Source organism: Lacerta agilis, chromosome 8 (genome assembly GCF_009819535.1).
Source record: "Lacerta agilis isolate rLacAgi1 chromosome 8, rLacAgi1.pri, whole genome shotgun sequence".
Lineage (NCBI taxonomy): Eukaryota > Metazoa > Chordata > Lepidosauria > Squamata > Lacertidae > Lacerta > Lacerta agilis.
In genome coordinates, this window is record NC_046319.1 from 2202385 (window position 1) to 2214617 (window position 12233).

Genomic DNA, 12233 nt, shown 5'->3' on the forward strand with positions numbered 1-12233 from the left:
ATACTAAAAACAGGAAGAGAAAAGAAAGAAGAACACCTCTCCCACCCACTGGACCTCTTGGGGAGGAGACACATGAAGAAGGTCCTCAGAAGATGATTGCAAGGTCCTGCTTTGGGGAATCAGATCCCTCCCACGGTGGCAGCCAAGAGGCAGAGAAACGATGAAAGTTCTTACCAAGCAATATGTTCAATAATTCACAAAGAGTGACAGAGGAATGCTGCCTCCCCAAATAATGGCATTGCTCCAAGTCAAGTCCCATCCCCTCCAAGTCTCCCCTATTCCACGTCACTCCTGCATCGGCTAGTTTCAGCTTTCTGCCTCTGAGCTCTCTGTTCTACTACCCTCAATGCCCACCTGGCCCTGGAAGGGGGGCTGGTCAGGAATCCTTTCCAAGGACACTGAGTCTGTCAGCTGTCTCTCCCCTGGTGCTGCTGCTTCTTCCTGCTCTTCTTCTCCCAATATTTCCCAGCTTCTGCCCTCTGCAGCCTCTCAACTATGCCCTTCTGCAAACCACTGTTCTAAATCTATACTGCCCTCCTGTTCTCAGGAAGGTTCAGGAGAAGGAGGGGGGTCCCCACCATTCCTCCTCAGTCCAGCCCCTGACCCAGTAGAAGAGAGTCAGTCCTTGGTATTGTGATCCTGAGCCATTTAAGGCTGGCAGGCAGCAACACAAGCAACAGGCAATTCCTGCACTCCTCTCTATCCGAACAAACACTTTAAAAAGGGAGGAAAGTAGCTGCCTGCCACTGCTGCATGTGGCTGGCAGCAAAACTGAACAATTAGAACAGCGAGTGGGTGGATTCCGCATTTCTTCCTCCAGCACGACATAGAGTAGAGTTTGGATTTGGATTTGATATCCCGCTTCATCACTACCCAAAGGAGTCTCAAAGCGGCTAACATTCTCCTTTCCCTTCCTCCCTCACAACAAACACTCTGTGAGGTGAGTGGGGCTGAATGACTTCAAAGAAGTGTGACTAGCCCAAGGTCACCCAGCAGCTGCATGTGGAGGAGCGGGGACGCGAATCCGGTTCCCCAGATTACGAGTCTACCGCTCTTCACCACTACACCACACTGGCTCTCATATATATCCCTTTCCAAAAACTCCTCTATGGCTAGAGCAGCTGCCTGGCCAGGAGGGGGCAAACAAGCCCTGCCACTCCTCCCTGCTTTTCAAAAGCCCCTGCCTACAAGAAAATGTCTCCTGCCACTTCCATGGGCAGCAAAGGCAAATGGGAATGATACCTTTTAGGTCTCCCACTTTTTCAGAAAGTTCTTCCACAGGCAGCCCAAGCAGGGGAAGGGAAATGGCCTCAACACTTTTGGATGATGCAAAAGGATGCCCAGGCTTCCAACAGAGTTGCTCCTCCTGCAAACCGTAGGAAGGGAAAGCAAAGAGGCTGTGATCCTACTTATGCTAATGGTAAGACATGCTGGACAATTTCTCCTTTCCCTGGAGAAATTCAATGAAATCCCACTTTCTCTGCCCACAAATAGGCTGGAGGAGTGTTAAAGACTGTTGCTCAAAGCTGTGTTTCAAATATTCCTCAAGAGGCTTCTGTTTGCCATTCTTCAAAATGAACACAAACTGAAGTCTGAAGCAAATATTTTCTTCTCGTTAACTTTTTTTTTTTTTGGACACATTAGTACACCAGAATTGCAACATGATGGAGGCAGTCTCCTCAGCTTCATCTCTGGCCCCATATTTGCATACATTTGGGAGGCAGATTCCCTGGAGTCACTTGAAAGGAACAGCCTCCGGAGAAGCAGCTGTGTCTTGCCTGGAAGAATTTCTTCATCGAAAAGCCAGGATGGTAAGTAGGATTGTATAATAATAATAATAATAATAATAATAATAATAATAATAATAATAATAATATGCCATCCATCTGGGTTGTCCCAGCCACTCTGAGCTGCTTACAACAAATTGTGGTGTTATGTGCAACAGTTTCTTGCAATTGGATCTTGTAAAATGCTGGAAGGGATGCAGATGGAAGGCAGATTTACACGGATCAGCAGCGAAAGGAGAAGGTGCTTGAACATTTCTCTGTCCTCTTTGACCTTTGGACCATCTATCTGCTGTGCTTGCTGACCTTTCATGGTTTCCTGATGGTTTCTTTGGAACTTTGCAGAGGATTGCAGTTTTTTTTTTTTAATGAAACCTAGATTTTAGAAGTAGGCTTCTGAAAACCTTTACAAATCAAGTTAACTAGCATAACATTTCTGAGTGCAGAATTCATTTTTTCTTGGGGGGAGGTGTCACAAACACCCCCAACACAGATTCTGACTATTTTAGAGTGGTAATTCTGTGCCATGTTTTAAAAATGCTCAGTCTCTCGGTGTTAGCCTCAATGCAAGTTTGCAGGTGCTTGGGCCAATGTCCATCCCTCCACGATTCCAACCATACAAGGGGTACAGAGGACAGGGGCCTAGCCAGGATTTATTTTAAGGGGCAGGTTTTTCGTTGGGGGTGGGGCAAAACCGAGTTATCTGTGATGCAATTGGTTAGTTAGGTTTGGGGGGCAGTTGCTCCCCCAGCATCTCCCTGGCTGTGCCCATGACAGTGGAGACAGTCTAGCTGTCCCTGGTCCTACAAGTGCAACCCCTATAACTGGCCCCATTGCTCCCCATGCATTGGGGTTGGGCTCCTTTGCAATGGGGAGCCTTTTCTCCTTATGTGGGGTGATCCCCACGTGATTTTGAAGCCTGAGCTTCCATAATCCCACATCATTGCGAGAATCAACACAGATTGGGAAGGATGATTTGAGAATCCTTGCTACTGTACTTACATACATAAATACAGCTGAGGCTTTCTTTGCAGTTTTGCTTCCTAATATCCCCAGCAGGAAGAATTCTGGCCTCTTGGGAAAGGTCAGTTCATCCCCCCCCCCCCCATTATGTATCATGTCCCCAAAGGCCTTGGTCTTCCTGCAGATCCACCGCATGTGATAAAATGACCCCTCACAGTTCTTGCGTTTCCAACATTTGTTCGATACATTCTTATACATTTGAGCTAGTTCTTTGTAGATAGAAACCATCTGTACATCTTAGTTGCTCACTAAGTTTCATGTTTTGTTGGACTTTTTAAGCTTACATGCATTTTCCTGAAAGCTCAATAGATCTCTGCATAGAACCCATTCAGGCTGCATGTTTATGCACAGAGGACTCTGTTGGTGATAGTCATGGTGTGTGTGTGTGTCTGTGTGTGTGTGTGTTCCAGAAGCTTTTTATTTCTCCTCCTCATCTCCAGCAGACTCCTCCTTAGATAATGGTTAAGAACATCATCTTTAAGCACTTTGACTTTGTCAAACCACAGGTATGAATGCCACTCTTAAAGGTAAAGGTAAAGGGACCCCTGACCATTAGGTCCAGTCGTGTCCGACTCTGGGGTTGTGGCGCTCATCTCACTTTAATGGCCAACAGAGCCGGCGTACAGCTTCCGGGTCATGTGGCCAGCAAGACTAGGCCGCTTCTGGCGAACCAGAGCAGCGCACAGAAACGCTGTTTACCTTGCCGCAGGAGCGGTACCCATTTACCTATTTATACAGTTTATTTGCTATAAACTGTATAACTAATGGCTTCACGAAAGGGTATAATGCATATAAGCACTTATAAGTATTATAAGATTTATTTCTAACATAGGATTTCTTAACATTCCAGCTGACGAAGAATTAGCGAAACAGGGCCTTGTCCTGGAATTTATTTCAACTGGAATTTGTTTCAATACTACAATAATAAAAGTGTTTGAAGACTTTAACACTGATTTCCCGCCTGGCCAGAGTTCTTGGATTCTTTATTTTTGACTTATGTTTGAAGCATGGCAACATCTTTTCTTGCCAGAAGCCGGGCCCTGACCATAAGGTTGCTAAAGTGACCCAATTTTTTCAGAAAAATGCAACAACTTGTTTTTCTTACTAAAAGGTCCCTAGCCTCGTGATTTCTAAAGAAACAAGACTCTACAGAATGTTTAGCCACAGCTATTTTGAAATAGCAATAGCAACCTACGCCCTAGCTTCTATAGTCCTATAGCCTTGTGACCTTAATAAATAATTTTAAAAGCATTTTTTATTTTGTGAAAGCAATCTGAAAAGACAACCTATATATATTTTTCACAGCCAGGGAGGAATTTTTCCTGCGGATCAATTGGCCGGTCCACTGGCTCTTGCTTGTCTCATAGCAAACGTCACAACTTTGGCAGATGACTGACTGCAGAGGCAGAACAGTGACTGGTCGTCAATGGAAGTCCTCTCCTCCTCCATGAATGTGTCCAGTCCTCTGGTGGCCATCCCTGCCTCCCCGGGGGAGGGGAGCAAGTTCCCTAGTTTAACTAGATCCTGTGTGACTATATTTCATTCACATGAATGGCCGTGATGTAACACAACAACAGATCTCATTGGTCCATGTCATCACTCCCTCATGCTTTATGCTCATTCATGCTTCTCTTCCCCCCTGAAAATTGTGTTCTTATATTCCACCCCAAATCTCATCAATTTTCTCCCATGATTCTCCAGGTTAATAGGGCTGGAAATTTTTCTTTTATCAAATAACATAGAAATGATTGCTAGACATGTGTTTTTAAAAAAGGTAAAGGAACCCTGACAGTTAAGTCCATTTGCAAAAGACTCTGGGGTTGCGACGCTCATATCACTTTACAGGCCAAGGGAGCTGATGTTTGTCCGCAGACAGTTTTTCCGGGTCATGTGGCCAGCATGACTAAGCCGCTTCTGGCAAACCAGAGCAGCACACGGAAGCGCCGTTTACCTTCCCGCCAGAGCAGTACCTATTTATCTACTTGCATTTTGATGTGCTTTCGAACTGCCAGGTGGGCAGGATCTGGGACCCAACAACGGGAGCTCACCCTGTCACGGGGATTCGAACCGCGACCTTCTGCTCAGTGGTTTAGACCCATAGACATGTGTTATATTCCATTGATTTTTTTGGAAGTGGCTTTTACATCAAACATGCTGTGGAAATTAACATTTTGGGGGATGTTGGGGGGAAATGAAATAAACTGCTATGGACTTCCGGTTGATTGCGGAGCCGCCATCAGTCGCAGGTCCGTTCAGCAGAGCGGACGTGAGCGCATCAGAGACGGGGGAAGCCGCTCCAGCGCAGCGGACCCCCTGAAGAACCCCAAATCGAGCGTTTTGGGGGCATGGTAGTCCGGCGGGTGCCGAAAGTGGGCTCCTCCCTCCCCGGTAAGGCTCTGTTTTGAGCCCCTGAGAGCAAGGGAGTTGGGGCCCTGGCACATCGGACCCAACGCTTTCTCTGACGGCGCGAAGCTGTTTTTCCCTCAGCATTTGTCAGGGTAGATACCAGAACATTCCCAGAAACAAGAGATACTGCAGGTGTTCCCTGAATGTCCCGGATACAGTAGAGCATATTCTCTTTCATTGCCCACTGTACAGTAGGCTGCGTGAAAATATACTGTCCCCCCTCCTGAGTGGTTTGAAACCACAGCACGGTGGAAGCGCTGGATTCTGTCTGTCTGACATTGACCAAAGGGTGACTGCGGGGGGAAGCCAAGTATTTGGCAGCAGTGCCCCAAGGAGTAGCTTAACAGGAAGAAATCCCAGATTACACACATATATATATATATATACACACAATCGGCATTTGTACCCAACTGCCGTCTTTTTGCATATATCTTAAGGTCTTTGTATGTGACTCTCTTTCTCGCGGTTTTACTTGTAAAATGCCTAATAAAGGTTTGATAAGTGTGTGGATAAATTTAAGGATTACATTGGCTTTAAAGTTAGAAGTAATTGGCTAAGGGTGGAGATTTAAATACGGAAGTCGGTCTCCCCCATTGAGAGAATTCAGAAGCTGGAGAGATGATTAGGAAGTTTTAATTTCCCAAAGATTAGACTTGTAAAAACTGGCTGCGGACTGGGGGAAATCCCCCTGTGAACTGGAGTCGGGAGCCTGGAGGGATCAGCGAGTTATTTGGAAGTTTTAAAATAAAGGAATTTGGTTATCTCTTATCGAAGTTTTGGACTGCCTACAGTAATGAGAATATATCTACGATATCGGAATAACAGGACTGGCCAATGTTTATTGCATAAAGGGATATATGAAAGAAAAAAGAATTGAAATATTAACTGCGCAACAGTTTGGTTATGATTGTTGCTTTTGAAAGTAAAGTGAGATAGACGGCGCCATTTCCTGTCCTGCAACCCTGGCTGTGCCCTTGAAATTCGAGGCGAGAAAGGTGCCTACAGACATAACAACTGGTTCTGTTGACTTTCAAAAGGGATTTTTGGAACCGTTATGGGAAATTAGAAATGAGATACAACAGAAGACAATGCTAATAGAAAGAATAAAACAGAACTGTTTGGACATTGTAACAAGAATGGATACATTAGAGTATGAAAAGAAGAATGTGGAACATTCAGTTGGCCTGGAGATGGAGGATTTTAAAGAACTACGGACTGTTCCCTCAGTGAGAGGGAGGGAACATGACTTGTGTTTAGGACGGAAGGACTTGAAAAAAGAACTAAGGAATAACGCTCTCAGAGAGAGAGAGAGAGAGAGAGAGAGAGAGAGATTTATATAAGGAGTAAGTTCCAGGGGAAGTGAAGGTGGTTAAAGGTTTGGAAAGTGAAAATGTTGGCGGCAGGCACTTTGATGCAGTTGGAGAGGTGGGGGGGAGGCAGCGGGAGGGAAGGAGGGAGCTGTGGATGCCAGGATGGGTTAGAGGGGGTGTGGGATAAGCAGCAATAAGGGTTATGATATTTTAAATTGGTTAAAAAGGACTGAAACAGGATGGCTGTATGGAATTTGCTGAAATGTCTGGGGGTCCCTGAGTCCAGGGGAGGGGGATTAGAATTAGAAGATATTGTTAGAAGAAAATGTAATGGTTAAATTTACGGATGTTTTTGGGAAGTAATCTAGGCTAAGGGGTGTACTATAAGATAAAGGGATGAAAATATATAAGGTTTGGAATACGATTTAAGATATAAAATGAAAATTGCTCAAGATGGATTAAAAGAGGGACCCAATGAGGGGGGAACTGAGGAAGTCTATATAAACAATGTCAATTAAGGTATGTTATTGAAAATAAGTGTTAATTGTTTCAAAATGTGGAAAATCAATTAAATTTTTAATAATAATAAAAAAGAAATGAACTGCTATGTGAATGCAACTACAAAGAGACTGAAATGTCTTTCATAGTGCTTTAAATGTATGGTTTTTCTTACGTTTTCGTTTTTTAAGATGAAGGAAACAGAATTGAAGGGCAGAGACTTCCCTGGGTGATTCCCCCCCCCCACACACACCTTTTGTCCTTCTTTTTCAGAAAGTCCTGCTGAGCGTCATCGTCATCTGTTTCTCACTGGCCTTGTGCAATGGAATGTGCTCAATAGGTAATGTTGCCAAAGCCTATTCACCGTTATTTCATGCTACAAACATGTTTCTGGTTGTGGCAGACTGAGGTTGTGGGTATAGCCATACTATAGACTTAGTTCATGATTGTACCAGCTAAATGGCTTCCAGTGCAGAATCCTGGGAACCGTAGATCCCAAGTACCTTCCCGTCAGAACAATATTTTGTTGAATTTGTCTAAGGAGGGGGATCCTGTTAAACCAGAATAAAGACCATAGTGTCGATTGAGTCTATCCTATCATAAGGGGATGGAGAGCAGGCAGGCGCGGGGCTGGCGCATGTCCTGGGGGCAGGCATGCCACCTGCAGGTGTGGGGCGCCCAGCGGAGGCGGGAGGGCAGCTGCGATGGCACGCCCCCCGCACTCCTCTTCCTCCGCCAGTGGCTGTGCTGTGCTCCCTTGAACAAGGACTCCTGTTCAGGAAGGCACTTCAGCGACATCCTTCAGTTTCTGCACATGGACGTATGGGAATACAGGAAGCTGTTTTATACAGAGTCAGACCCAACTCAGTATTGTGGCTCTTAATGACAGTTCTCAGGCCAGCTTAAAAATGTGGAGGATTCGACCGCATGTAAGTCAGGTGCTCTGCCTTTGACCTAGGACTCCATCACTTATTTATCGCTTAGTACTTTAAATAGTCTTTAAGTAGTTTACAAAATACCAAATTCTCAGTGCCAGATTACCAAATAGGCAGCGGAGACACTGGCCTATGAGCCCCATGCCTTTAAGGGGTCCCGTGACAACAGATCAAAATAGTATTGATTTGAAAGACATTTACACTCAAGCTTTCTTAGTTCGGTGAGGTGCAAGCCACCCTCTTTGCCGACTGTCACAGGATTTTCTACGCACACACCCAGTCTGTAGGGCACACCCATTGGGGGAGTGGGGGAGTTTGTGAATGGACTTTGCTATGGTTTACTCAGTCACCGTATTTGGGCCAGGGAGGAATGTTCTCTTGCAAGCAAACTGACTGTCTTGCAGGTTTTTGCTTGCCTCATAGCAACTGTCACAAATTGGGTGGATAAAGCATTGGACTGGATCCTTAGTTGCAGGGCTCCCCCATTAGAGGGGTCCAGGAGGGGTGACTCTGTCCAGGAGTCCACTGGGGGACCAATAGGCCAATACACCTCTCCCCAAAGCAGCCTGTGCAGGGTCATAGCACCCAATCCACGTGGGGGGGGGGTGACTCCCCAGCACAGGGTTGACCTCACTGGGTTCCTATCAAGTAACATGTGGGTTGTCTGATGCTGGACGCATGCCCAATGCCTTAGCCAAACCTACAGTTACGTGCAATCAATAAAGTTGTGGCCTAATTCAACCTAATACCAGTTTCCTGTGTCCATTATTTTGGCTCTCCCTCAACCAGCTGCAGATATCATGCGCTTGTCATGTGGATATGATGCAAACCAAATCTGACAGATGCACCCATCCCTATCAGTCATTATATTGCAGATTCATAAGTGCATGTTGTGGCAGTGTCCAAGATAAACCCCTGATTTCAGGGGCTGGACTTTGCTGATATTTGGTGTTTTGGGCACAAATGCAGATAAAACTAAAAGGGTATTTTCTTCTTCTTCTTCATAGACCCAAATGTGACTCCATCTGGATGTGTTGATGAGTTTGATGGGAAGAAACATCCATTTTGGACTACATGGAATACGGCTGAGTGCATGGAGTGTCACTGCCATCCAAGGGGGATGCGCTGCTGTGCCAGGTACAGAGTTATTTACCTCTGTGAAAGTGTTGTCCCCAAAATAGCAGCAGCAGCAGCAGCTGACTCTTTACCTGCAGAGCAGGGAAAGGGATGAGAGCAGATAGAGTCTAGAGGCAGCTGGAGGCTCTCACTTGTGTTGTAATGCCACACCGTTCCTCAAATGGCTGGTGCAAATTAAGATAAGTTCACTTGCCTTAATTAGTCAGGAATAATCAGATGCATCAGCATAAAATGGAGGACACCTGGCTTGCCAGTAGTGCATAGGAAATGGATCTAGGGGTCTTAGTAGACCACAAGTTTATCAGGAGTCAACAGTGTGATGCAGCAGCAAAAAGGCTAATGCTATTCTAGGCTGCATCAACAGAAGTAGAGTGTCCTGATCAAAGGAAGTAATAGTACCACTCAATTCTGCCTTGGTTAGACCACACCTGGAATACTGTGTCCAGTTCTGGGCACCACATTTCAAGAAGGATATTGACAAGTTGGAAGGTGTGCAGAGGAGGGCAACCAAGATGATCAAGGGTCTGGAAACCAAGCCCTATGAGGAAGACTGGTGTATGTTTAAACTGCCAAAGTGGAGACTGAGAGGAGATATGATAGCCATCTTCAAATATCTAAAGGACTGTCACACGGAAGATGGAATAAGCTTGTTTTCTGGAGGGTAGGACTCATTCCAATGGAGTCAAGTTACAAGAAATGAGATTCTGACTGAACATCAGGAAGAATTTTCTGCCAGTAAGAGCTGTTTGACAGTGGAAAAATCTCCCTCAGGAGGTAGTGGACTCTCCTTGGAGGTTTTAAAGCAGAAGTTGGGTGGCCATCTGCAATGGATGCTTTAGCTGAGATTCCTGCATTGCAGGGGGTTTGACTAGATGACCCTTGGAGTCCCTTTCAGTTTTACAATTCTATGATTCTATGTGTGCTTTTTTCCAGATATGGTGGCATTGTACACATTGAGGGATGCACAGCAGTTGTTGATCCCCAAACATGCGAATACAGATACCATAAGCAAGATGACCCCTCCAAGCCATGTCCTATGCCTTAACAAACCTGCTTTTTGCTCCTGTCATACATGAGGACTGGAATACTACTCAGGAGTTACACACCCCTCTGTCTCTGATCTTTAAAATAAAATAATAAAAAATTAAATCCATAGCTAATGAAAGGACATCTTTATTTCCACTGAGTGAAACGGAGAGAGGCCTCTGCTGACTGGGGGTTCTTTTGCAGTAACCAACCCTGACCCCACTTTAACCAAGGTCAGGTGTGGGGCCTTCAGCCTGGGGGGCGGGGCTGCCAAATGTCTTCCTCCTCACTGTCTAGCCCCGTCAAGAGCAGGCAACCTCCCAGCCATCCAGTCTAGGCAACCACCCATTAACAGTGCCTCAGATCTGAATTGATTAATAGTTTTCATCACAGTTAGTTGAGGTTTCTTTTGTGCCGAGATAAGTTGGGTGATGGCAGCATCTGACCAGCTTCAGAAATTTTTGATTATTAAGATGAACACCAAATCAAAAACTTCTAGTTAATTACTAATCTGGCTGGAGGCAATTAGGAGCTTCACAAAAGCTTCCTTCCCACATATGCCACTAGAGGACGGCTTGGCCTTGGACACCGGAAGCTGCCTCAGATGGTCCATCCACTGGTCCTTGTAACCAGGACATTTTTCCAGCCAGAACTTAATTCTGGCACCTCTCAGGTGGGCGCCACTATAAGAGAACAAGGGAGGTGTGAATAGTGAGCTTGGGCACCTCTTTTTCTAGCAAAGTAGCACTGCATATAACTCAGTATTATCTACAGCTGGGGTGGTGAGCCTATGGCCCTCCAAATGTGGTCAGGCTCCAGCCCCCATCAGCCCCATTCAGCATGGCCAATGTTCAGAGCAGGAATAGCTCGCCAGACGGGGTGGATCCACTACTATAGATTTTATTGGTATCCTATTCCAAAATGTGGACTTGCTGGCCCAAAAGAAACCACCGTTGAGACTGACTCACCTCTCAGCCTGCGCCTCCAATGTTTTAACAAGAAAAGTGAAAGACTTTCTCCCCAACTGGCCTTCTTGTGCAACCTCCCTGAGAACTTGTTTCCTCAACAAGCAAATAAAATTTAGCTCGCTTTTCCTCTTCTCAACCCTATCTATGAAGTCCCTTCTCTGTTGTATTCTGCAGCCCCACTTTGCACCCCTTTTCACCTTTGCCCTTCCCTTTTTTTTTTTTATAAGAATTTATTGACATTTTTCTTATTACAACAAAAACCCACACCCACACCAACATTAAAAAAGAAAATACAAATCACTTACTCACTAAGACAAACACAAACATTGCCAAGTTTTCTCCTTCTTCCTTAAGCTTCTTCTCAGAAAAAAAAAAATTTCTATTTCCATATCTTGACACGACTTCCCCTGCCTTTTCACCATTGGTTTTACATCCAATCTATTTTTCTTAACCCCTTCTTTTAAAAATTAAATACTTTTATATATAAAATGCAAAAATCATCTTACTTAACATGATCTACTATTCATCTTAAACTAGTCTTCTTGGTATTGCCCCCATATGATCATACCTCCTCCTAAATCCTCATCCATTATTCTTATCTTATTCTTAAACATTACTTATTCTTCTGTCCTGTTGCTAATCACATAAAACTTCAGATATCTCATTTAAAAAGCAAAAAATCTAATCAAGCTGCCGATCTTCACATTCCAATTTCAGATTACCATATCCAACCGTTTTAAATTTAATTTGTTACTTCACCCCACACCCCTTCTGTCCATTGTTTTCCTCCTAGTAATGCCAGAGCCCAGTTTCCAATTGTCTATTCTTTCCAAAAAGTCACAGAGGCAGACACAATTCAGCGCGCTCCTTGCGGCGAACTTCAGAGTATCCATCTCACAAACTCCCGGCTGTTCCATTCCTCCAGACCATTCTTCTTGAAAATAGCTCAATTCTTTGTCCCATGCCCTCGAGCTCACACCTCGGGGGCTGGATATTGCAGAACTTATTACCGTCTTGGGTCTGCCACCCCCAAAGACGGAATCTTTTTTCTTTTGGAGCAGCCCTGTCTCTTCTTTCCATCTTCCTATCCACCCTCTCAGTTCGCAGCAGACGCATTCTTCCAAAGTGTCAAAATATTCAGTAGCC

General features: G+C 45.0%; 1 protein-coding gene across 1 annotated transcript; it reads left to right on the forward strand.

The window, feature by feature from the left end:
• The first annotated feature begins 1753 nt into the window (after positions 1 to 1753).
• Positions 1754 to 10138, forward strand: LOC117050834 (small serum protein 2-like). The gene is made up of 4 exons (XM_033156717.1): positions 1754 to 1811; positions 7295 to 7361; positions 8964 to 9093; positions 10027 to 10138. Exons 1-4 carry the CDS (start codon positions 1809 to 1811, stop codon positions 10136 to 10138), a joined length of 312 nt encoding a protein of 103 aa, XP_033012608.1. The 5' UTR covers positions 1754 to 1808.
• Positions 10139 to 12233: the final 2095 nt, after the last annotated feature.

What these genes read in the sequence shown, in the direction of transcription:
- LOC117050834 (XM_033156717.1), top strand. An exon ending in CAATGGAATGTGCTCAATAG is followed by an intron (nt 7,362 to 8,963) that starts GTAATGTTGCCA and finishes TCTTCTTCATAG; the next exon opens with ACCCAAATGTGACTCCATCT. An exon ending in GGGATGCGCTGCTGTGCCAG is followed by an intron (nt 9,094 to 10,026) that starts GTACAGAGTTAT and finishes GCTTTTTTCCAG; the next exon opens with ATATGGTGGCATTGTACACA.